This window comes from Elaeis guineensis, chromosome 4 (genome assembly GCF_000442705.2).
Source record: "Elaeis guineensis isolate ETL-2024a chromosome 4, EG11, whole genome shotgun sequence".
NCBI lineage: Eukaryota > Viridiplantae > Streptophyta > Magnoliopsida > Arecales > Arecaceae > Elaeis > Elaeis guineensis.
In genome coordinates this window covers 132449433-132476687 of record NC_025996.2, presented here as the reverse complement: position 1 = coordinate 132476687, position 27255 = coordinate 132449433, and the positions used below count along the sequence as shown (strand labels likewise).

At 37.8% G+C, this 27255-nt stretch overlaps 1 protein-coding gene across 1 annotated transcript; it reads left to right on the top strand.

Moving 5' to 3' along the window:
• The first annotated feature begins 858 nt into the window (after positions 1-858).
• On the top strand, positions 859-27255 carry LOC105042633 (serine/threonine-protein kinase BSK1). Its single transcript, XM_010919918.4, is given in 10 exon segments — positions 859-1388; positions 1391-1710; positions 1815-1950; positions 3122-3255; positions 6220-6325; positions 10560-10645; positions 15412-15600; positions 19307-19456; positions 19588-19701; positions 26656-27255. Coding segments are annotated over 10 exon segments (1539 nt in total). The 5' UTR covers positions 859-1339; the 3' UTR covers positions 26911-27255.

Genomic DNA, 27255 nt, shown 5'->3' with positions numbered 1-27255 from the left:
GTCATCTGATGGAGCCCCTCCAGCTGAGAAAGATGACGAACTTAATTGAGTTAGATCGAGAATATATATATATATATATATATATATAATTATTTAATTAAAAAAAATTATTGTCATATTTTTGAATTTTATATTTATATTTTTATGTGATCCTTTATTGTTATATATCTGAGTTCTATATTTATATTTTTATGTGATTCTTAATTATTCAAAATGAACTCCAACTATCATTAACGATGTCAATGCTTAATCATTTAATCTATTTTATTTATTTTAATTTGTTATAGAATAAAATATATTATCTATTTAATAAAATAATTTAATTCAAATTTATTTGATAGAGTTTTACTTTTATATATATATATATATATATATATTTAATGAGAATCATGGCAGTTTTTTTATGTTCAAATTTTCATAGTTTTGTTACCGTTAGCAGCTCGAACCGGTAGTTCATTAAAGATTAGTTTAGCATTTAAAATACACTCTTTCCCGCAGCATGTACGAAGGAGCCAGGTGGAGAGTAGGAACCATCACTGACACCAAAAGCATTAATTAAGCTAAGTATCAGTTTTTAGGGTATCTTCTTTCGAGATAGCAACCATTGGATCACGTCCGACACAGCTCTCAAAGCACTCCCATCGTTTTATTCAATCCAACGGTGGATGCGGGAGAAGGATGGGGGAATCCTTCTTTCGCGCGAAAGGTACAACCCCTGTCCGTGTGCCCCAATCCCATCCTCCGTCGAAAACGCGGCGAATAAATGGCTAAATACGTAGAAATCTATACACCCCCTGCCCCTACCGCACTCTAATTGACTCCCAGTCCCCCCCCCCCCCCCCCCCCCTCCCTCTCTCCTCTCTCTCTCTCTCGCAACTCCCCATCCAACGCACCGAGCACAACTTCCCCCTCTATATTAAATAATCCATCAATTCTAAGACCCTCCTCCCATTCATACACATCGGGGAAAAGAAATAAAGTTGGGCCCTGGAGTGCTGGTACCGTGCTCGTGTACACAAACTACAAACAAAGCAATAGATTAGATCTCCCTTTTCTCCTCCCTCACGCACAGCGGCAAAAGAGGAATCCATCCATAACCTTTCCTCTCTTTTCTTTTCCTGCCACCACTTCCCCTCCCCCAATCTATCAATCCATCAATTATATTGTTACTACCATTCATCCTTTTCCTTTCTCTCTTCCATCCATCATCTCACAACCAATAATAACGCACAACAACTATTACTTGGATAAATAGATAACAGAGGTCAGTATAGAGAGCAGAGAAAGAAAGGTATTATATAGAGAGGGGAGAGGTTGGTAACAGATAAGAGGGAGAGGGATGGGGTGCTGCTGCTCGTGTCTGCGGGCGGAGACCCACCCGGAAAAGCAGAACCACCACAACCACCACCAGCAGCGGCAGCAGCAGCAGAACCAGAGGCCGTCGTTCTCGCTGCACCAGAGGGCGGCCGGGGGGCGGCGGCGGCGGCGGTGGAGGGAGGGGACGGTGGTGGGGGGGAGGTGCTGGCGTTCTCGGAGTTCTCGCTGGCGGAGCTGAAGGCGGCGACCAACGGGTTCGGCTCCGAGAACATCGTGTCGGAGAGCGGGGAGAAGGCGCCCAACCTCGTCTATAAGGGCCGCCTCCAGGACCGCCGATGGATCGCCGTCAAGAAGTTCACCAAGATGGCTTGGCCTGATCCCAAGCAGTTCGCCGTGAGGAATCTTTTAAATCTTTTGTTAACCTAGTTGAATTAATTCATTCTTCTTCTTTTTTTTTTGCCGAAGAGAAGGAATGGAATTGATTGGGTTTATTGCAGGACGAGGCTGGGGGAGTGGGGAAGATGAGGCACAGGAGGCTGGCGAACTTGATCGGGTACTGCTGTGACGGCGATGAGAGGCTTCTTGTAGCCGAGTATATGCCCAATGACACCCTTGCCAAACATCTGTTCCACTGTATGTGCCCCCTTAGCTATCCTAATTCTTGAATTGAATCTCTGCTATTGCTCTAGACATTATATGATCATTTGGTTGTGGCTGGAATATTTAGAGAGAAGGAAATGGGCATTACTCAATTGGAAATTCCCTCATTTAGGACTGTAGTCTGGTTATCTGAAAGGCAGGCAGCTTTAGGGATTGGGAATTCCCTTGTTATGAACAAAGCTCTTGCCTTTTTTCCCCCCTCTCTATTTGCATAAAGTCCTCGCATGATTTGGTTATACCTTGTATGGCATTGTTGCCACCGTTCACTTTTTTGGATGCTTAACTTGGCAGTAACCATGCTGATGACAAACAAGCCTTAGCTAAATGAGTTGTCCTTTGCCACTGGTTAACCTGAAATTCAACCTTAATCGTTCTTAAGTAGCCAATATGTGGATGCTGTGATAAGCTAGAACTGGACATAATGCCCAATGAGCCTGATTAAGAAATGATGTGACTGGGTGTTCCGTATTAGATAATTTTAGATTCATACAACCGGGAAACATCATCAAAATTATTCATTGATGAATCACAGATGCTTGCGGAATGGATGTTTTGGTGTCGGTTGAATGTTAAACATCGTAGGTTTACTATCTGTTGTCACTAATGAGCTTAAAAAATAAAATGGAACAGATATATATAATTAGAAAGGTTCACTAGCAGATATACACAGTGCTTTTGCTACACAGTTCAAATATGCATGTTTAGCAAGGAAACTATAACTAGTTGGGTAGCATATAGGGCAGATGAATTAATTACATGCTCTAATGATTTCTTGCTGAGCTACTTATTTCTTGTATTAATTTATGCATATGTAAAATCAATAGTTGAGCCCTCTTGCTTATGTCTTCAATGCAGATTGTGGAATTGGCAAAAATTTTTTATACTTATATTCTTAGTTCTTTTCATGCAAAAACTTGTTTCTTTCTTCAGCATGCATATATATTCCAATTTGTTAGTCATCTTTTAAGCCATCTCTTTTAGTAGTCCACTTAGACCTTATTTCAATTAACTTCCATGTAAACGTATTATGTATATACATCCATCCATACATACCTTCATATATCTATATCCATACACACACACACACACATACATACACATGTGTGTGTTGATTGTTTATATGCTTATCGATGATCTTGGACAGGGGAAAATCAAACTATTGAATGGGCTATGCGTTTGAGGGTTGCATTTTATATTGCTGAAGCTTTGGAATATTGTAGCAATGAAGGGCGACCTTTATATCATGACCTAAACGCATATAGAGTCCTTTTTGATGAGGTTAAATATCTGACTTTCAAACTTTTCCTTTGCTTAATGAAATGTTGGTTACCATATACAAAATCAAAAAATTGAACTCTTCTTATTTGTTTAATTGCAGTTTATTAGATGACACTACACTATTTTACTGATTGTCAATATGGACTATAACTGTGAATGGTTGCACATTTACTTGTATATGGCTACACCTTAACTCATTAATAACTTGGAAAACAGTCTCTATTTTGATTGTATGTGGGATTTGTTATTAGTAATTACTGCATTGGAAATCCTTAAAAATTATATACATGATTATGCATTTTATAATCCATCATGCATGACAAAGGGCTTTTGGTGTAGAACAAAAAAAAGATTGCATGTTTTTTCATGATATTTTGAGGGTAAATTTGTTTGCGAATTGTGAAGGAAAGCAAGCTGTTTTATGACTGAGTCTGGCAAGGTGCATCTAGCTAGAAATAGTCCAATAGTAAGTAGTTTTTGCACCACTATATTTGTTTTCAGCCTTTTTGTTTAATGCCATACATCGTCTACATTAAAATGAGGTGTGAATCTTAAGGAATTGGAAATCATAAACAATCAACATTGTCATCATTATCTTTTATTTATGAACTAAATGGTTAATTAAACCTAGATATGCCAGATCAACACCAAAGCTCGTATTGGCTGGCAATTGGTTCGATATGGTATGGGTCCATATTGTATCATGCTGGAAAATACTGAAAATGGGAAGAGGAAGGTCATGAGATCGGGATGGACAGTGTCCAACGAGATGACTATAAAGAGGGGGAAGAGGGAGAAAGAGGTGGAAGAGAGAGGGTGGAGGGAGGGAGGGAGGGAAAGAAAGGGGGAGACATAGGGAGCTTATCCAAGAGAGATGGAGAGGTATTTGGTGAGAAGACTCTCGGAGAGAGTGCGAGTCAGTGAGAGGTGAAGAAACAAAGCCCTCGAAGCCGAACAGAGAGGGTTGGAGAAAGGGATTTTATGAATGGGAGCTGAATCGACCTGAGTGGCTGAACCATCCTAGGCTGGCGTCTATACGGTTTTGTACAAGCCAAACTGTCCGGTTCAGGTCGACTCATCAATCACTGAATTAAACAATATGGTTGATTTGTGTTAAGGTATTTTGAAGTATTATTGGTCCATTTAATAAAATTTGGGAAGTTATTCTTCTGTGGTTCAATATGTATAAGAACTAGAATATATAGTACGCATTAAACTTTTTAAGCTTTGACAATGCACTTTGCATAATTTCTTCGCTCCTTAGTGTTTTCCCCACCTACAAATTCTATGAACAAAGAAAAAGGAAAAATAGCTAAATGACAAAGGTGAAATGTTACTAATAAAACCTATTTTTAAGAATATCTTTGCCGGTACATGTCCTTTTAGATCATTGGCTGTATGTGGGAAACACATGTCAGAGGATGCAATAGAGCCATGCTTTCTCCATGGCCAAGGGGCCATACCCCTTATGTGAAGTCTGGATTATATTGTATAACCTCATTTGCAATACTCAAGCTTGTGGTGTACATAGATGATTTCATGCATGACATGACTACATATGGTGAAAATAGTCATTGGCCCAAGAAATGTCCATTCTTTTTGTCAAAGCATGTAATGTACAGGCCTACAGTCTATGTACCAACAAAGCCAACCAAAATTTTCATCATGAATACATAATGTGAATCTATATTATAACATTCTACCTGCGGAAAACATAGTGTATCACTTATTGAGTGTTTGCCCATCTGATGCTTGGTGCATGTCATGTCATGTATCTCCAGGAAGAATTTCAGAATATATCAAATAAAGTTAAGCAAAAGGTGGCTAGTGGAATCTTAATCTTGATATGCTTCTACTTCTTGCAGAAGCTCTTGTTGTTGATTATGTGGATAAAGCATTATCTTTATCATAATATGGAATGGCAGTAGTTAAAATGCTGCAATCAGATTGCAGACGAGGTAACAAAGACCCCTATCTAAAATGTGGAGAAAGCTTTCAGATACTAATTGGTTTCTTCTTTAAGTGATAGATAAGTATCTAAAGTTGTTGTTACATTTAAAGCTGTTCTGTAAAGGAATTGCTTCTATTCTGCAATACTACTTGGTAGTTATGCAGAAAGTTACTCATAAATGATATCAGTGAAATATAACTTACCGAGCCATGTCAAGAGCTTGGTAAAGGATATAAATGGAAGCTTTAACAGTTTTAATAGGATGAGCTATGCTCTTTGATATCTCACAATTGGAGGTGATTGCCAACATTTAGTTAGATGTATTTTTAGGATGACAATTCTTCCAGCTTCTCTTTCTCACCTACATTCAGGCACCCAGATTTTGGTACAAGTTGTTAGAGAACATTTCCCAGAAGATGAGGAAACAATGTTGATATGTTTTAGGTGTTTGAAATTGACAAATACCATGCAAGAAAAATAATAGGAATGAACAACAAACTTTGGTCTTGACTGCTCAATGATGATCTTTTGTGCAGGACTTTAGCATTTTATTTTAACATTGGATAAATCTGTAAAATTTTGCTCATGTTATCTGTAACTAAAGCAGCATATATTAACTTTAAGTCTCACTATTCAAATAGATATAGGAGAAAGTGACAATGAGAGAGGGAGAATCAAGGAGGTTCATTGGATTACAATTGACAAAGATCTATGCTACCTTTTATTTTGTCTCTTGTTATTTTGCCTTCTTTCTAATGGATGGATGCATTGTGTAATATGAGAGGGACAGATGTTGATGGATTCTTGCTGAAATATGGTGTTTTGCAAACCATCTAGATTTTTGGGCTACAAGAATTTATTCCATCCAATCTTTTTAATTTTTTATTACATATTGATATGGTGTTTTTTTTTTGTGTTGGTCCATGCTGACCAGATAATATTGACAATATAAGTTACTTTCAATCTGTTATTTATTAGAACAACACTTTTTAATTTTTCTTCTTTCTTCACAGGATGGTGATCCAAGGCTTTCTTGTTTTGGTCTTATGAAAAATAGCAGGGATGGAAAAAGTTATAGCACAAACCTAGCGTACACACCACCAGAATATTTAAGAAATGGTATTTACTTATTGTGACTAAAAAGTGCTTCATCAGAATTTCTCTATTTCTCTGGTATTAAATCAATGGCATTAACTACAAGGCTAGCCTGGCTTTATGTTGTGGAACATCTTACTATATTAGTGCCTTCTGCTTGCTATTTTATTATTGTCACTATTACTATTGTTATTATGGATGGTAGAAACTGTCTTGAACTATCCGGTTCAAGGTGTGCCAAGCCGTATTGACAATGGACCAAGACAGTTGTGGCAAGCAAAATGAGAAGTAGCGATTTTGGGGGTTGGGGGGGATGGAGAAGGAGAGGGATGGAGGGAGAGAGAGAGAGAGGGGGGGGGGGGGTGCTTGGAAGCTCTCCTCTCCTCTAGTCGTCCCGTTGGGCAAAGCCCTGTTTCGAACGAGACAAGGGCTTGGCCTTTTTTCTTTTTAAATTTTTTTTGCTTCTTCAAGTAAAGTCAACACATGTGCTGATTTCACTTAAGAAGTGAAAAAAATGAAAAAAGGGATGACCAGAGGAGGAAAGTGGGGCTTTTGAGTGCCCTCTCTCTCCCTCTCCCCCTCCCCCCCCCTCCCTCTCCCCCTCTGGCTTTCCTTTTCTGGTATGCACCAGGATAGGATGGCATGGTACTGTACTGTACCATATTGCGGATCTACTGGCATGAGTACCGGTTTCGGTACTGCAGACCTTGATTATTTTCATTATAAAATCAATCATGGCTAGTATAGAGTTAGCAAATGATTAGTGCTCTGGATAAGCATTTATTAGCATTTGGTATGGTTAGATATTAGGACCGTATGGGCTGAGGACTTGAACTGCTTAAAGTTTCTTTTTTTTTTAGCTGATTTTCTTTTGTTGAGCCATGCAAGTATTCAATTAAGCTTACTTTAGTATCTTCAGATTTCTAGTTCTTAAATTAAAATCTCTCTTCTGGTGGTTCCTCAACATTTTTTTTTTTTTGAAGCCAAGAATTCACAGGCAAAAAAACTAACTTGTTGGGCGAACTTGATTGAATAAATGCACATAGTTAACAACCATTTGTACCCTATGTCTTCGTAACCCGTCCCAAGGGCCGACTTGTGTTCCCACACAAGGTTGCGTCACTTTCAACAATGCAAGTCCATAAAGAGAGATATAATTCTAAAATTTATCCAATTACTATGGACTTTTCTTCTTCTTCATCTTCTTCTTCTTCTTCTTCTTCTTTTTGTTGGTGATAGAAGGACCCGTAGGCGATGAGCTACGCAACAAGGTTACCCTCCTCCAAATACCCCTAAGCACCCAAACCCTTGTGAAGGTGGGATCCGATCCCAGGTCACTTGGTCCAACTGCCAAGGACTTCACTAGCTTGACAAGTTGGCACCTTCACTATGAACTATTGTTTTCATGCATTATGTGAGCATGAAGGATTTAAAAGAATGTATGAACTAGCATGTAAATAGGTTTTAAGTATTTTCTAATACCATTACTTAGTAGGGCATCTTGACTAGGATGCATATATGAACTTTGATAACTAGACTGACTCAAGAACCATACTTTGACCAAATTATACAGACAATGATGACAAAAGTTGACAATAGCTACTAAACAAAAGCTCTAAGTCTCGAGTGTGGTTGAATAAGTAGTTAGATTTCCAAACAAAGTGTATAAGCCAAAGCCTGCCTAGAAAAGAGGCAGTTAACTCATTATGTCTAGAAATTGAATTAAACCCATCAAAATCACAAAACAAGACTTGAATTAAAGTATTGATTAACTTAAGTAGGGTAGAAAACATGCATGAATGAAATTTCCATATACCTAAGATTTGTTCTCTATGCAATGATTAGTATTGCTTTGTCTAGAAACTGACAATGGTCCAGACACCTGGAAATACAAATCCCAAGACCATACATGAGAATGTTGTTTCATCTGGAATACATCTCTCTTTGCTTTCTTCATCTTCGGGATTTTAATGAATGTTAGGGCAGCTCTGAGTTTTGAATCATTAATTTCTAATCCTCTGTTTTACTTGGAAGCAAAAATATATCCATGCCCTGGTGATATAACCATTGAATAACTTCTTTCTACCAATGTGTGGTAGTGGGAGAAGTCATTTCATTTTCTTGTTTTTGCTCAAAGAACTTGTTTGCACTTCAAAGTTTTTTCTTTTCATTTTGTTCCATTTTTCAAAGCACTTGTTTGGTCCTTCATCTTACATAAATATAGTTCTCCAGCTTTAAATTGAAAATGTGATATATATTGCTGATCAGAGACAAACGTCTTGTAAATCTGAGCAAGGATTTTGTATCATGGTAGCAAAAATTGTCCCTTACTGCCACATGATCGAACTATTTCACCTCAATAGGTCAGACCTTATAGTTTCTATGGCCGGCCTTTAGGCTGAGCTCCACTTGGACTTGAACTTGGACCTGCCACCAGAAAAGGATCAAAATCCCTGCAGGAATTGGAGTGAGAGGCTGCAGTCTTATCTCAACTATGAAAGCAGGGCATGGTTCTTGGCAAAAGAAGAAAAAAAGAAGCAGCGCATGGTTAGTTTTGAAAGTAGGGAGTGAAGTGCATATATAACGTGCAGGCATGTGTGTGGGCACTGGCATGAACATGCAGGTGCATGGGCATTGCCTTGTGGTTGTGGCAGGCAAGAGCATGCAAGGGGTGATGATGAGGCATGTAAGCATGGTGGACACAGAGCTGCAATGAGAGAAGAGAATGAAGAAAGAGAGGAAGAAGGGAAGAGAAAAGAAAAGGGAAGATATAAGATATGAGAGGGGAAAGATAAGGAGACAGTGTTTGATCTTGTAATCTTGGTTTAGGCTTCAGGTTTCATGCTGGTGTGTCATAGGTTTCTTTTTTTTTCCTTTTTGAGGATTGTGTGTCTGCTTCTCTTGGATTTGATCTCTCTTTTGGGCAGCTCTGAGCCACTTTTTCCTTACATTGTTCTCTCTGACACCATGCCAAGGTTTAGCTGAACTTTGAGAAGGATTGTTTGTTTGTAATATTAAATCTAAAGCCATGTATTATTTGATATGCTGGATATCTTTCATTCCAATGGATGTAGCCTGTTTTTGGTGAACCACACAAAATTCTGTTCCTATTATGTTTTCCTTGTTATATTTCTGCCATTTAGCTGTGCGTGGAACACATGCTTATTGGTCTGTAAGTAGAGGGATCTTAGCTGAAAGATGAGGGCGTTCTATGTCATATGGACCCTTCATTTAGTCTAAAGTACTTGCACCCGATACTTAAACATGGAGATCCATATGACTTGGGCCCTGTTCTGTAAGAAGAAAATTAGTGAGGATCTGCACTTCGACATGCACCTGCACCCGATACATGTTATCGAGTCCATATGACATGGGGGGCTGGATAACACTGACAAAAAGGAACAAGTACAGCATTCATAGGTGAACAGTTGCACAGATACTGAAATATAGTGAGAGTACAATGAAGTGTAATTGAGTAGATAGATTATTATGGTACTACTATACTTTGGAGTGGGCGTCAAATTCTGATCAATTAATCATATCCTTGAGTCCATTTTCTGTTTGCAGTGCTCACTGTTATATACCTTGCAAGTAGTTGGTAAAGGCCAGATCAGCATTAGTAACTGCTTCATTATACATTGACTAGGTCATCCCTGTCTTACTATGATGATGTTCGGTATTCCTTGCATGAACCTTAATCTAATTTATACATCTGCTGCAATGGATCTAGCAGCTTTGAAGATTGCTAAAAAGTCCATGTAATGTTTACATTTATAGTAACTAACAGACTCTGATTTTATTTTCTAATGATATTCATGTGGGACTGTATATATTTATGAAATTCCTGGTTTTAGTTTCAAGATTGAACGGGCTTTTGCTATCACTACTGGTCTGAATTCCATCTACTCATTGGCTGACCAGAAATATCACGTCTTATGTTTCCATGTGACAGTGACAAAGCCTGTCATCTGGCATGTGTGGCTTTTATAGAAAGTAATTGTTATTGGTTACCACTTGCCTTCCCTGTGCATTTATATGAAATATTTATCAGTTCTACAACTAATCTGGTTCCATAGGCAAACATTCCAAAATTTTCTAGAACATGGTCTGTATTTTTTTCATGTATCATTACATAGATGTCCTTGTCACATGTATGACTTAGAAAGTATCATAATGTTTTTCTGCTGAAAGAACATGATATAATGCTGAAGAAAATGAAACAACAATGCCTGGAATGATCTTAATCTCACTTTTGCAGGGAGGGTCACTGCTGAAAGTGTGATATTTAGTTTTGGCACTGTCCTCTTGGATCTTCTTAGTGGAAAGCACATCCCTCCAAGTCATGTAAGTATTTCTATCTATCATGTATGTTGTAATACAAATATTTATTTAACATATTCCCCTTTCCTTCTCTTCTTTCCTTTTAAAACAAGGAGCAGGGGCCTACTCTTTGCTTTCCATAGCATAGTTCTTTCAAAATTGGTATAAAAATAGAAGCTAGAAATTATCATTGCTTCTAAGTGTTTATTTGTATGTTGTTGTGGCATCATTAAATTGGTCATATAGATAATGCCTTTGCAAGATGATAATATCTTGTGTTTTTTTCATGTACTTTCATTAGCCTTGTTTGTCTATGTTAGGCTGTTATTGTGCATGTATTTCAGTGTTACTGTTAGTCATAAAACCAAGGACTTGTTCTATCAATTTGGCATAAGGATTGTAATTCAACTTCATTAATGATTTATTATCAAGGGTTCTCTCTAGTGTTGCTGTAAGCTTTTCACATCTTGTTGTGACTTCTTTGCATGTTAAAGCTTGGTTCTTTCTTCTTGTAATTTTGAGCCTCTTTCCTCATTGGTGCCTCCTTTGATTTTCATTGGACAGGCCAATGCCATTTTAATCAGTTCCCTCACATTTCACTTAATTGAGCAGCTATGCCTGTTTCAAGCTCTATGCCTCCTAGTTTACCCCAGATCTTTTCAGACAATGTCGTTTCTATCTGTATGATAGTTAAAGATACCATTTTTTCTTATATTATGCATTAAAGAGATGGGAGATGAAAACATCGAATAAATTACATCAAGCTGAATGAGATGGCGATGTACTTCCAGGGTGCTGCAATGTTGACTTGCTTTGAAGACTTAAATAAATGTTTGAGACAAAAATATGACTTGCTAAGCTTTATGGTTTAGAGTATCTGGTGGAAATATGCTCTAAGCAGATAAATTTATGCTTAAACAAAATAAATTAGGAAGAGTACGTTGGGGCAACATAGGAGTATGATCATTTGGGCATAGATTGATCGACTCTTAGTTAAAATCATATGATGTTTTGCAAGGAAAAATATTTGGGCTGCTAAAAATAGAGTTTTATATATTTGTGCGCGCGTGTGCGTGTGCACACGCACACGCACACACATACATATGTATGTATGTACGTACGTACGTACATACGTACATGTGTATATGTATGTATTTATGTATGCATGCATGCATGCATACTAGAAATGAATTTCCTTCCAATAGAATCCTCATTTCAATGCATTGGAGTTTCTAAAGAGATGCTGCCAACATTTAATACTGAGGTCAAAGTTCATTCTTCATTTAATTATTTCCATGATATCAGTCAAGTGCATATAAAATGAAATATGTAAAACAGGACTCTGGCATTTCTTTGTTGTTGAAGGGATTCTGTAATGACATCTTCATAGATTAATCTTTTTGTTTTTACTCTTTGAGTTTGCATGCAATACTGTCTTTCTAAAATATGCTTTTTGGTCCTATCTGAGAAGACACATTAAAGTTTCCTGTTGCTGGGGATGAGTGTTGCCAAGTTTAGTGAGCAATGGACTTCCAAAAATGCTGTCATTTCAACCATTGTTAGACAAACAAACAACTGATGTGGGCCATTTAAGGATGACCTGCAAAAGCTTGAGAGGACCTAAGAATGACAGAAATCAGAGAATAATTCAATCTATTACTTTGCTTAGCTATCACTGAAAACAGGACAGAAAAGGTGCTTTCTGATAATTGGGATGAAAACTGGAGGATAAAACGTTCTGATTTCCTGTTTCAAGAATAGGTAATGACTCAGCTAAGGATTACTTAGGGTTTGAGGTATAAAGAGAAGGTGCTGTTTGACTCATAACTAAATCTCAGGTCAAATAAAAGATTTTCAGCAGAGAAAAGAAAATAATTTCTACAATCCTAGCAATCTGTAGACTGTAGATTTAGATCACCTTAAATTGGATGCTTGAGATTGAGATTATAAGAACAATATGTTGGACTGTGTATCTATGATCAGATTAGTCCCAAAAGATAAATAAACAGCAAACAGGAAGCAAAGAAGAAACAACAGAAAGCCTAGACAAAGAATTAAAGAACGGAGTCTAGAAGAGGATAAGAATAAATAGTGGTAGAGGAAGGGCACCCAAGCCTGGCTGTATCTTATTACTTTTTCTCTACAAAATAATTCATGATCAAATCCTCTAACCAGCCAAGAAATCCTCCTTTATAACGAAGCCCCATCCTTTCCACTTTTAAGTCCAACTGCAATAAAAACTAAAAAAAGAATAAAAACACTATCATGCTACAGTGTTCACTATAGTAATGTGCTCTAGTACATGCTACAGTAAATATATAAAAAACTTTCCATTAGGTGCCTATTGCTTTCCTATGTGAATATGGTTCCACGAATCAAGGTTCCGTCTAAGATCCTCAAAACAATTAAACTCCAGAAATTCAAATCAGTGACCACTTTTGGCCATTGAATGAAGATTTAGAATGTAATCTTCTCCTGATCTTGGTCACAAAGCCTTGATAAGGTCTTAAATCCATTCTCGATCAATTGGCCTCCCAATCAAGTTCATCCATGTTCGAACACAGCAAGCTAGAGGTACCATTGGTTGTTTCTTTCATTCCCACAAGTGACCATAGTGAAACTCACTTGAGAATAGGACTGCGGAATTTGAATGTTTACATTTTCATCAAATAGAGAAGCTTTTTCTGTTTTCTTTAGATTTTCATTTCTATACAAAATTAGTTAGGGTGTGTAGGACTCCAAGTTTGGGTTCCTCTGGCCAACTACATTTGTTTGGTACAAGAGTAGTGCTTGAAGTATGCATATGTGCATGAGGACAGAAAGATGCTGACAAAGTCTTGAGTAGTGTAACGCCATTCCATGTGTTTGTAAGTGGGGGTGATGTGGCAAGGGCATGCTTTATCCATGGAGATACAGGATATGTGAGGCATGAAGTGGAATATTATGATCTTTCTGACAGTTCTTAATAAATGTATCGTGTGGCCTCCTCTTTATTTTTCTTACCATTTGCATGTTAAGATGGGATTTTAGTTAAGTTGTGAAACTTTTATATGACACTTTTTAAGCATAGCTTGATGCAATCTAATAGCTGTACGAAGATAGGGTGTTCGATAAGTTTTAGTACTCTAATTATTTGACCAGTGGACACCACTTTTCCTAATATTTAGCCATTAGTAATAGGGTATTCTGTCATAGCCTTTAAAGAATTAAGATTGGACTTGGATGTTGCATCACAGTCACAGACCTTGGCAAATGGGTGATTTGATGAGCAGAATATATTTGGGTTACCTTGATAGGATATTATCCTAGTTCCCCATTCACTCACCTCCAAAAGAATCACATACTTTTAGATGATGAAAGAATAGTTTTTGAGATGAATAATGTACTTTTTAACTTTTTAGATTGAGTGATGGAAGTTAACTAGAGATTGTGTACCATCACAATCACTTAAGATAAATTGGTGACTTAAAAAGGAAAAAATTGTTATTTTCTTATAAAAATCTCTTTGTTGTTATACTCACCAGCAATGTTCACTGTAACGATACTAGAGTTCGGATCGGTTGGCCCATGGTATGGTTCGGTACTTTCATGCCATTTTATATCGGGCCCGAACCGACACAGAGAAAGAGTGGAGGGAGAATGGGAGAGGAAGCAGAGAGAGGGGGGAGGGAAAGAGAGAGAGAGGGAGAGAGGAACTTTGGAGGCCACTAGAGTTTAGTCGAGCTCGTTGCACATGATGGAAGCTGGAGGGCGGAGGGAGGAAAGAAGAGGGAGAGGGAGAGGAGGTCGCTGGTGGCTGTTGGAGGCCTTCGGAGGGCTGGCGGGGCCGCCTCACCGCTATTGAGGTTGGTGAAGGCTAGAGGAGGGGCTCCACTCTTCTTCCTATTATTTATTTTTATCTTTTGGAGGGGGGGGATTTTCGGTTGAAGTTTGCAACATAGTTTCCGGCTTCATCCGATAGATCACAAAAAAAAAAAAAAATCAAAATAGGAACCAAAGCCCCTGTTTCAATCGGGAGGAAGGCAAAGCCCCTCCTCCACCTTTCACTGACCTCGGAGGTGGCAAGGCAGCCTTGCAAGCCCTCCGGAGTAGCCTCCTCTCCCTCTCCCTCTCCTTCCCTCCCTCCACCATCCTCCAGCTTCCATTGTATGCAACGAGCTTGGCTGCCTTTCAACAACCTCTGGAGGCCCTCTCTCCCTCTCCTTCCCCTCTCTCTTCCTCTCTTGCTTTCTTCCTCTCTCTCTCCTCTTCGATATCTCGTTTCTAATGCCAGAACTGTCTCGATCGGCCGTCGATATGGTTCAGCATGCCCCAAATCGGTAGGGCGGTTCAGCGAACCATGCTCACCAAATAAGAGATCCCAACCACTTGCCACCCCCTTCTTTTTTCGGTGTTTCCAAAATATTTCAATGGATAAGTAGATAGTCTACAAGAAGAATAATGTAAATGGAAATGTATTCTACAAGGTTTGTCATATTAATTGATACTGTACCATATCGACAGTGAACCTGTACATAGTTCATACCATATCGACATTTGGTATGCCTCATTATCTCATATTATACTGCATACCGATACTGTGATAGGATGGTATTGGTACGGGATCTAGTACCAAGATGGCAAACCTTACTGTTTTGTAATAAAAGAGTGAAGAATGAAGATCAATTTGCTTCTATTTTTGCATCAGTCCTAGTTATATTCACTTAATAAAAATCCATGTCTCTTTTCCATTCATCATTCCAATCATTGCGCACATATATTCAATGTTGATTATTTTTTTATGCATGCAGGCTCTTGATATGATAAGAGGCAAAAACATTCTACTCTTAATGGATTCACATTTGGAGGGGAAATTCTCAACAGAAGAGGCAACAACACTAGTGGATCTTGCTTCTGAGTGTTTGCAATATGAACCAAGGGATCGCCCTAACACAAAAAAGCTAGTTGCAACACTTGCACCATTGCAAACCAAATCAGATGTAAGGGCTTTTTGATAATAGTTTATCAACCCATACAGATGAGCTAACTTTCCTGAGATAACCTGCCTAGTTCTACATGTAATGTTATAACTATGAAATTCTACAAGAATCATTTTATCAAAATTTCTTAGACATTCATTTAAAGGATGAAGTTGGTTCTCATTTGAATTGGTTATGTTGAAAAAAGATTATAAAAAATTGTCAATCTATATATACCTTGACATAGAACTATTGGTCAAACTATCGGTACAGATAGCAAGATGCATGACCTGGATACCTGGTCTCTTATGAATATCATTATGAAGCGCGCACATATTTTTAGAGTTCAGTCCCTGTCATCACAAATGAGCTCGCACCTCAGATGCTTTATGGACCAGATGCATCCTTGGGGCTGGTGCTTATACATCTGAGTGACATTGCATGGAGTGAGGAAATCGAAAATAGGATTTATGAGTGGCTAAGGGCTAACACTCCAGTACTCATAACATGGTGCTTATTCTTAAAATACAAATGCTAATAATTTTGTGCAGCCAAATATTTAATCATATTCAATATAGAAAATGACTACGTCAAGATCATTCATTTGATCATGACTTGTTCATTACTCATTATGGGCCTGAGAGTAACATACATCTATTCGTGCATGAACATGACTGCTAATGCATGCGTTGTTGCAATGCATTGTCGTACAGTTTCTTTCTATTATTGTTCTTACATATGTATATGGAATTACCTTCTGGAATTTTATGTCTTCATAAGATTTAGGTAGTTAAACCTATGAGCCCTCCATTTGTTAGGTCTGTGTTGAATAATCTGCAGTCATTAAACGTTCATTGATATGTAAAATTTTTCTGTTGTTTCAGAACATACATAACAGTTACTCATCTCTTGATGCTCGTAAATGGTGTTTGGAATTAAAGATGATTGTTTGGTACTCTGGTTAGAGCCAAGCTTGTAGAATGCAAATTTCTACAAAAGGTGTTTGACTGTATAGGCACCTGGGCACCTGTCTAGTCCCTTAATGTTAAAAAGGGATAAACCTTTAATCCAATTTCATACTTATGTATACAAATTCATGAAGTATGTAGGGGCATCCATGGAGTAATTGCATCTTAGTTTATAAAAAATTAAAATGTAGAAGATTATAGCAGCAGATTAATTAGTGGTGATTATGATACCAGTTGGACTTGCATTACTAAATATCAGTACTATTTGCAGCATGAAATAATGCTAATTTTGTGAGTTGGGTACATACTCTCCATCAAGTCATCGGTACTGACACTAACAACTCTATGGCTGGTGATTTTTACAAACGTTGATTCTTAGAAGTTGGTGTCCTTGTAGGTGATAGGGTGTTAGACTTGCACAGAACTAAAGGCTGATGCTAGCACAAGCACTTAAGCACTGTGGAAGAAACAACTACCTCACTCTCATTGTTGAACTGTAGAATGCTGTAAGTTAGTCGGTGCTTGACTGTCTTAAGCTTCAGCTTGTTTCATCTCTTGAGAAACAGGATTCTTACCACTCACCACTGTCAATAATCAAATTATGCAGCTTTCCACCAGCTCTGCAGAAAATTCTTAAAATATTCTTTCGCAGCCAGTCTGCCGAATGTGCTGCTTGTGGGGTCACCACTGAATGCTGTATGACTATTGCTCCCCAGTGGTATCCCTTTCCAAGTATTCTTCTTACTTCCTATCATTTCCAGCAACTGTAGCTATAAGCTGATCCTCTTCGGGATAGATATCCTCACCTTCGTCGCATCTGCCAAGTTGACTTGCCATTCACCCTTTCATTTAGAACATTCATTGGGATGATGGCTTACTTCAAAGCACCTGTAACATCCGATGGTGGGCTGTCCCTGACCAGCCTTTATTGGAGTCATGTTCCCCTTTGTTGCTGGTCGCAGTTGGCGAGTGACATGAGCCCCAATTAGCACCAATAGATTATTATTCTCCTTCTCAATCTGCGATTTGATTGACTTTCAAGGCAAATTGGTAAGCATCCTTCACCTTACATGCACTGTGGAGGCTAATTTGATCTTCTTCTGTAACCTCAAGCAATTGACATATTTTCGAACTCGCTGCCTTTCAGTTATCCACTTCAAAGAGCTAATCTATTGAACTCTTTTGTTTGTACTCCGTCACACTCTTTTCTCGCTATCTTAGATTCTGCTCGCTCAGATAAAGGGACTTTTCATAATCTGCTGGCAGAAATTGTGATATTAGCTTCTCCTTCATCCTCCATGTGTCGATCTTCCTTTTCTCTTTCCTTTATCTATCCTGCTGGTAGCCTTTCCACCAATCTAAGGCTGTCGTGTGCATCTTTTTGCAGTCAACAGTTTTACTTCCATTCTTCACTTAATTCCTTCTAATCAAAATAATTATTTATGCTGTCCGATCAATCCAGGAATTCATCCATTTCCAGCTCATCGTCAAACTCACTAACATGGAGTCAAATCCAATCCTAATTTGACTGTAAGGCCTGTGCAGTATGATCATCCCACCTTTGATTATTATTCCTTGCACAATCTGTATCAAATTGTTCGCATGTATCATCACTAGAATCACCACTAGCTGTGCTGCCATGCTGCTCATTCTCTCTGGGAAGCGCCTCCTTTCCAGACCCAAATCATTCTCTATATCACTGCTTCTAGCATGATTCCGAGGGACTAATCATGACTCAATCTGCTTTTATAGCCTGTAAATAGCCTCTTGAAAGGCAACCATGGTGTTGGAACGTGGTTCTCTAGCATACCTGACATGACCGCCTCTCCACCTCTTGTAGCCATATCTTGTCAGCCCTAAAACCAAGAAGAATTCAAAAAAGCAAGCTCAGTTAAGGAATTTGTTCTGATACCACTTTGGTGCGAAACAAGTTATTTTTCTCTTTCTTTTCCCCTCCCACAAGGAAGAGGGGGGGGGGGGGTTTGTCAGATAACAATATTGAGGAAAAATAGTGCTACTAAAACTAGTCACAGCAAAATAGTACTAACACTCAGCAAACTTGAGTTGATGGATCTAGATTTAGTCCCAGATGGATTCGGCAGACCTAAGTTGATAGGATAGTAGAATAGGATTCAGAACTCCCAGAAAACCGAGGAAAATACCTGAGATCTTTGGTTTTTCAGGTCTCTCCAGCAAGCAAACAGCAGCTTAGGCTGGCCTCTTGCCCAGAAATGCGGCACAGATGGATTGGGAGCTGCCACAAGGTTGACTGAAAACCCAAGCTCCGAATATGTGAAAGCCTCTGCTAGGTGAAGCTCCAGTGCATTAGAAACTTTCCTGGAAAAAAAATACAGCAACCAAAAGAACCACAGCTTCGGTGAAAAGATGGTTTCTAGGAGAAGCTAACACAATAACTTTTCGCCCAACTCCACATCAACAAATACAAATACATCCAAAATGATGATTTTATCACAAGTGGTGTCTGAGGACTCAACTCAGATGGGAACCTAACTGAATCTGACCGGGACCCAATGCCTCTCGTCACAAATTGACTTTGTGAGCTATCCAAATCACCAATTAGGCCGTGAAATACTTATTTATGTAAATATGCACAAAAGACTTGCTGTTTGCATCAAAGGCCTCATGAAAGAGCAATGTAGTATAAAATAATTATGCATAGCACGTAATATATGCTTTTGATTTCTTAAGCGGTAGTATTGATGTTTGTCTTGAAATTTGACAGTAAACTTGGGATGCAGGTACCATCTTGTGTGATGCTAGGGATTCGAAAGCATGAACCACAGCGCCATCTCTCTCCTATGGGTGAAGCCTGTTCCAGAATGGACCTCACAGCCATCCATCAAATTCTAGTTATGGCACACTACAGAGATGATGAAGGAACCAATGAGGTATGATGGGAATGCCCTGATTAGAAATAGTTGCCGTCTGCTTGTAGTAAGTTAGGAAGTGAAATCAGTACAGTTATGGAGGTATAAATGGTGAAATTTAACAAGTGCTAATATGTTCTTTCTTCTATCAGTTGTCTTTCCAGGAGTGGACACAGCAAATGAGGGATATGTTGGACGCCAGAAAGCGAGGAGATTTTGCATTTCGAGATAAGGATTTTAAGACAGCCATTGATTGTTATTCTCAGGTAACACCCTTTTTTCCATAGCTTGATGAATCCAACTTCAACGCATTAATTCCATGTGGAGGGACAAAGGTGGCCAATCAAAGAACCCAGTGCCCAACCTTACGCCAAATTAAGCGTATCACACCCCAAATTCAGGGCATAACATGGTCATGCTACCAAAGGGTACTGCCGTTGATAACATGAAGTCTATCAATTATAATCAGCTAAAATCCATCATAAATAATATATAATAAAAGATCCAATTCTATTATTCATCAAACAAATAAACCAAAATTGGTTCAGAATGACTCAATCCAAAATCAAATACCAATCCATGTCTTAAATTTCATAAATAATTCACTATAACACTAATGATCCCATAAATTGTGATTCAGCTACAAAATCTCCAAGCTCACTAGCATAGGTCCTCAAGTCTGGATCATCTTTCGTTCCTAACTTTATTCGTCTGGACAGAAAAAGAAAAAGAAAAGTTATGAGCTACACCAACTCAGTAAGTAAATCTTACACTATCTTACCAGGATTAAGCATAAATTTATACATGCATCAATAAATTATTTAAAGAAGAAGATTATCATTGGAACATAAAACTTTCATAATAGTATATCATAAATCATACTCTTGCATATGCATAAATCATGTAATTTTCATAAACATAGTTTTCAATGCATAGCATAAATAAATTCATAAATCATATTAACTTCATATATAAAGTTATAAATATCATTTGTCATTTTATTATATCATGATTCTTAATAGTTCTCTTAGACTAAATGCTAAGATTACTATTATACCCATGACAGGGTCATAATCATGTACCAACTACTATTATTCGTTGGCAGGTCGTATACCAACTATTATCTTTTGGCAGGGTCGTATACCAATTATTATTACCTGTTGGTAGGGTCGTATGTCAATTACTATTACCCACCGGTAGGGTCACATGTCAATTACTATTATCCACTGGCAGGATTATATACCAATTACTATTATTCATTGGCAGAGTCATACATAGCTATTTGAGAGCTTTTTTTCATGTTTCTTAAAATAAGCATTCTTGAATCATGTTTCATCGAATCACATTTTTTTAAATCATGCATAAATAAAAAACTAGATAATTTTATAAAGTTCATGATCCATAAATAAGTTTTATCAGTAACACAATCTTGAAATCGTTCTTTTCATGACAAAATATAAATTTCATAAATATGAAGTTCATATTTCATAAATAGGTCATTTATATTAAAATGTTCATAGAATCACTATATTGCGATAAATCATAAATTTGGTAATGCATATGCTTGATCCTTATTTTATGAAAACTTAGAATAATTCTTTTCATGATAAAATAGTCAATAATTTCAAAAGTAAGTAAGAAGTATTGGGGTTACTTACCTCTTTCGTTCTACCCCTTCAAACTTCACTTGATGAATTTATCAAACCTATTTAATATATTAAAAGCATAATTAATTTTTATTTGATAAATTCAATCATAAGAAAAGAAAACTGTAGGTTGGATTGTCGGTCCAATATGCCATCTGAGCAATGGAGTAATTTAGGGCCTCCTAGACAAGGGTCAAGTCTAAGTGATTCGTTCGAAGAATCATAAAGCATAGATTGAATTAAGATCAATATTGATCAATAGGATTCATCAATAGTGATTTTCAAAGATATTCGATGTGGCCGGGGTGGGGTCCAACATCTTGCATGGATATCGAAGTGATTTTGGATTTCTTTGGGAACATCATCTTAGGTCCGTACATGAGCCTATTGAAGAGGAAGACGACCCAATGCAGGATCCATAGGTCTTTTTAGAGAGAGAGTGGGTGAGAGAGTAAAAAGAAAAAATGGAGAGAGAATCTTTATATCTCTGAAAAGAGAAATCCATAATCAAGATCATTAAGGGTCATGTCAGGGTGCTCAATGGGGTTAATGGTAATCAAATCTATAAATATATGATAAGGATCGGACTAAGATCAACAAACTACACGGATATCAAAGCAAGTTCGGATATCTTTGAAAAGATCATCTTAGGTTCATAGTAGGTTACAAGGATTAGATAGAAAGAAAGAGAGAGGAGAGAGAAATCCTAGAAAAGAGACGAGATTTTTTTCTCTTTTTCTTTTGTTTCCTTCTTTTCCTTTTCTTTTCTTTCTTTGGCTGAACAGGAGAACATGGGTGGGGGCTGGTGGCTCGTGCTCCGGCGATGTGCGGCAGCACGGCTAGAGGTCCAGCAATGGGTGGCAGGGTGTGGCAGAGGTGGAGTAGAGGATGGCTTGTTTCATGCTTTTTCTCAAGAAAAATCATAGGGAAAAGCATGAAATAGAGGATTCTTCTTTCTTGATTTTCCAACAGAGCTAGTAGCTGGCGGTGAGGCCTGGGGCCAAGGCAAGGAAGGGAAGAGGAAGAGAAGAAAGGCAGGGACCTTTACCTCCCAACCAATGACGACTTTGGCTCTGATTTCTGGTGGGCACAAAAACAGGATGCCGTCACTTCGATAGGAGAAGGAAGGCTTGAAGATCACCAATGGAGGGTCTTAGAGAGAGGGAGGGTTTATTTATAGAGAGGCCTAGGACTCTCGGTGGCCCTAGGACTCCTGTTCTTTTCGGGATTCACCAAAGAAGAAGATTCCCATCCCATCTTTTTTTTTTTTATTTGGGTGGGGTTTTGGGTCGTTTCTAATGGGTTGGTCCAACTGGACCAAGCCATTACATTCTATCCTCAAAAAATGTTGCATCCTCGAAACTTGATATATCTTCATTTTCAGTTAAGTGAGGATACTTTATCTTCATATCATCTTTATCTTTAAATCAGTTTCTATCAAGCCTAGTTTCTTTATGATGCCATTCTAAAATAAGGCATCGGTGAGAAAAACTTTGCTTAAGAGATGAGATAATATATAGTGGTTTATTCAATTCTTCAAGTATGTAGTTAGACTTGGAAGACAAAGGAATGAAAAAAATTTGTAATCAATTAATATATAAGCATCTATAGGTTGACTGGAATCGTACCTGTAACGACTTGATCACTTGCATTGGCATCATGCTTAGTCAAAGCAAATACTCGTGCATTCCCTTTTTGGTTCTGATCAGTGAGTTTTGTAGACTTAGAGCCATTCTTTTTGTTAAGACAATGCTGTGCCAAATGTCCCTTCTTGCCGCACTCAAAGCACATTTCGAGTTTTTTACAGCAAGGTCCACTATGTTTTCTACCACAATACTCACAAGTCTCTGCTCCTTTATTCTTATTAGAATTATTTTCTAAGTTGTCATGTTGGTTATTCCGAGATTTTATTGGTCTAGATCTCTTCCTATTTTTTCTTTCTTATTCTGATCTTTTAATATTAATTCAACTTTCAAAGCTCGGTATAGTACATCCTTGTAGCCATTGAAAAGGTGAGAGGACAAATGAGAGCGAATTTTGTATCTTAGACCATGCTCAAAATCGATCTAACTCATTGAATTTATTTGCATATTCCAATACTGTCATATCGTCTTTTTATCTTAAGGTCAAGAACTCATTCTCTTTTAGTAATCTAATTGACTCTGAAAAATATTGATCATAAAATATCTTTTTGAACTCTTCCCATGTCAGTTGATTATTATTATTTTCATATGCAACCTTTATTGCAGTCTATCAAAACTCGGCATTTCCTTTTAGCATGAGAATGGCTAGTCTAATCTTTACATCCTCAGGATACTGTAGTGTATCAAACATTTGTTTCATTTTTCTAATCCAGATCTCCGCAACTAAAAGGTCAGATCCACCCTCAAACAATGGTGGGTTAAGCCTTCTAAACCTTCATAATGTGACTCGAAAGATGGTGTAGGTCGAGAAGTGGCTTGTCTGCTGTTGCTGAAGGTGGGCTACGATCTGGCATATTTCAGTAATGTCTGCCTGAGTGGCCGGTGTATTAGGGACCTGCTCAATCGGTTGGTTTGCAACTCCCATAGTACTCCTTGCTCCTCTCTTTCTAGTGGCATGATTCACCAAGACCTCATTTTCTCTGTTGCTCATCGTCACCTATAAAAAAAAACTAGCCTTAATTAACTTTCTTAAATGAGCAACAAGAATTTCAAGAAAATTTATCTATTCTTATTCAATTAAACATGATCTAGCTAAATAAGACCTAATTATCCCATTGCTAGACTTTAAGTTCTATCCATGATCAATCCTATTGCTTTGATATCATAAAATATCACGTTCCAAATTTGGAACATAACACGGCCATGCTACCAAGGGATACCGCTCTAGATAACACAAAGTCTATCAATCATAATTTGCTAAAATTCATTATAAATAATATATAATAAAAGATTCAATTCTATTATTTATCCAGCAAATAAATCAAAATTGGTTCAGAGCGACTAAATTCAAAATCAAATATCAATCCATGTCTTAAATTTCATAAAAATAATTCACTATAAGTCCATAATCATCTTATAAATTGTAATTCAGCTACAAAATCTCCAAGCTCACTAGCATAAACCCTCAAGCCTGGATCATCCTTTGTTCCTAACCTTATTCGTTGGGACAAAAAAAGAAAAAAAAATGATATAAGCTACACCAACTTAATAAGTAAACTTTATACTATCTTATCAGGATCAAGAATAAGTTTATACATGTATCAATAAATCATTTAAAGAAGAAGATTATTATTGGAACATAAAACTTTCATAATCATATATCATAAATAAATCATACTCTTGTATATGCATAAATCATGTAATTTTCATAAATATAGTTTTCAATGCATAGCATAAACAAATTCATAAATTATGTTAACTTCATATCTAAAGTCATAAATATCATCTGTCATTATATCATATCATGATTCTTAATAGTTCTCTCAGACTAAATGCTAAGGACATTATTATATCCGTGGCAGGGTCATAATCATGTACCAACTACTATTATCCGTTGACAGGATCGTATACCAACTACTATTACCTACTGATAGGGTCGTTTGCCAATTACTATTACCCACTGATAGGGTCGTATGCCAATTACTATTACCCACTGGTAGAATCATATGCTAATTACTATTATCCATTAGCAGGGTCATACATAGCTATCTGAGAGCATTTTTTCATGTTTTTTAAAATAAGCATTCTTGAATCATATTTCATCGAATCACATTTTTTTAAATCATACATAAATAAAACACTAGATAATTTTATAAAGTTCATGGTCCATAAATAAGTTTTAACAGTAACACAATCTTGAAATCATTCTTTTCATGACAAAATATAAATTTCATAAATATAGATTTCATATTTCATAAATAGGTCATTCATAATAAAATATTCATAAAATCACTATATTGCGATAAATCATAAATTTCATAATGCATATGCTCGATCCTTATTTTATGAAAATTTAGAATAATTCTTTTCATGATAAAATAGTGGATAATTTCAAAGGTAGTGTCGGGGTTTCTTACCTCTTTCGTCCTAGCCCTTCAAACTTCACTTGATGAATTTATCCAACCTATTTAATATATTAAAAGCATAATTAATTTCTATTTGATAAATTCATTCATAAGGAAAGAAAATTGTAGATAGGATTGTCGGTCCAATAGGCTATCCGAGCAATGGAGCAATTCAGGGCCTCCTAGACAAGGGTCAAATCTAAATGACTCGTTCAAGGAATCATAAAGCATAGATTGGATCAAGATCAATATCGATTAATAGGATTCATCAATAGTGGTTTTTAAGGATATTCGACATGGTCGGATTTGGATCCGACATCTTGCACATATATCGAAGCGATTTCGGATTTTTTTGGGAACATCATCTTAGGTTCGTACATGGGCCCGTTGAAGAAGAAAACATGACTTAGTACAAGATCCATAGGTCTTTTTAGAGAGAGTGGGTGAAGAGAGAGTAGAGAGAAAAAATGGGGAGAAAATCTTCGTATCTCTGAAAAGAGGAATCCATGATCAAGATCATCAGGGGTCATATCAGGGTGCTCAATGGGATTAATAGTGATTAGATCTATAAATATATGATAAGGGTCGGTCTCAGATCGACAAACTGCATGGATGTCAAAGCGAGTCCAGGTCTATTTGAAATGATTATCTTAGGTTCATAGTGGGTCCAAGGATTAGATAGAGAGAAAAAGAGGAGAGAAATCCTAGAAGAGAGAGAGACGAGAGAATTTTTTTCTTTTTTTTTTTTCTTCTTTCCCTTTTCTTTTTTTCTTCTTCTTTTCTTTTCTTCTTTCTTTGGCCGAACAGGAGAACATGGGTGGGGGCTGGTGGCTCGTGCTCCGGCGAGGTGCAGCAGCACGGTTGGAGGTCCAGCAACAGGCGTCGGCGTGTGGCTGGGGTGGTGGAGCAGAGGACAGCCTGTTTCATGCTTAAGAAAAATTATGGGGAAAAGCACAAAACAGGGGATTCTTCTTTCTTGATTTTTTGGCAAAGCTAGCGACCGGCGGCGAGGCCTGGGGCCAAGGGAAGGAAGGGAAGAGGAAGCGAAGAAAGGCAAGGACCTTTACCTCACAACCAACGATGACTTCGGCTACGATTTCCGGCGGGCACAAGAGCAGGACGCCGTCACTTTGATGGGAGAAAGAAGGCTTGAAGATCACCAATGGAGGGCCTTAGAGAGAGGGAGGGTTTATTTATAGAGAGGCCTAGGGTTTCCGGTGGCCCTAGGACTCCCATTCTTTTCGGGATTCACCAGAGAAGAAGACTCCTGATGGGAGTCTTCTTTCTGTCCTTTTTTTTTTTTTCCTTTGGGTGGGGTTTTGGGTTGTTTCTATCAGGCTGGTCCAACTGGACCAGGCCATCACAAAGCATATGCATATGTGTCTGTGTTCTGCAGTTAATCCTGAGACTAGGAATTTGAGAATAAATCTTAACCATGATCATCGAAGGTTGTCCTCACTGTATCATGCTCAGGTTTGTGAATCCTTCACCAACCACTAATCGTGATGTGATATCTTTTATTGCAGTTCATTGATGTTGGAACAATGGTCTCGCCCACAGTATATGCAAGGCGCAGCCTGTGCTATCTTATGTGCGATCAACCTGATGCTGCCCTTAGAGATGCAATGCAAGCACAATGTATTTACCCTGAATGGTCCACAGCTTTCTACATGCAAGCAGTTGCCCTAGCCAAGCTAAAGATGAACAATGATGCCATGGACATGCTGAATGAAGCAGCAGGGCTAGAAGAGAAGAGGCAAAAGGGTGGAAAAGGTCCATGAAACAGTACGGTAAATTACGACGGCCATCTTTTCCCCATGTCTCTGTTGACCAACAATGTTAATTTCATGTGTGAAAACTGTGATTAGTAGGCCTCTCGGAAAAATGTATTATAGAGAAAGCCCATGGATTACATTAATGCATTTGGTTTGCCAATTGTTTGGTGTATTTTTTGGGCCCTTGTATATGAACAGAATCAAATCGTTCAGGACTCACTAAGGGAATGTGAACAGACAATCAAGTCTGTCGGTACTAAGGGAATTTTGTTTGTTTGGTCATGCAACTCCTGAGCAGGCTCATGAAAACCCATCAGTGAGAAGCTATAGAAACTTCTGGTTGATTTTGAC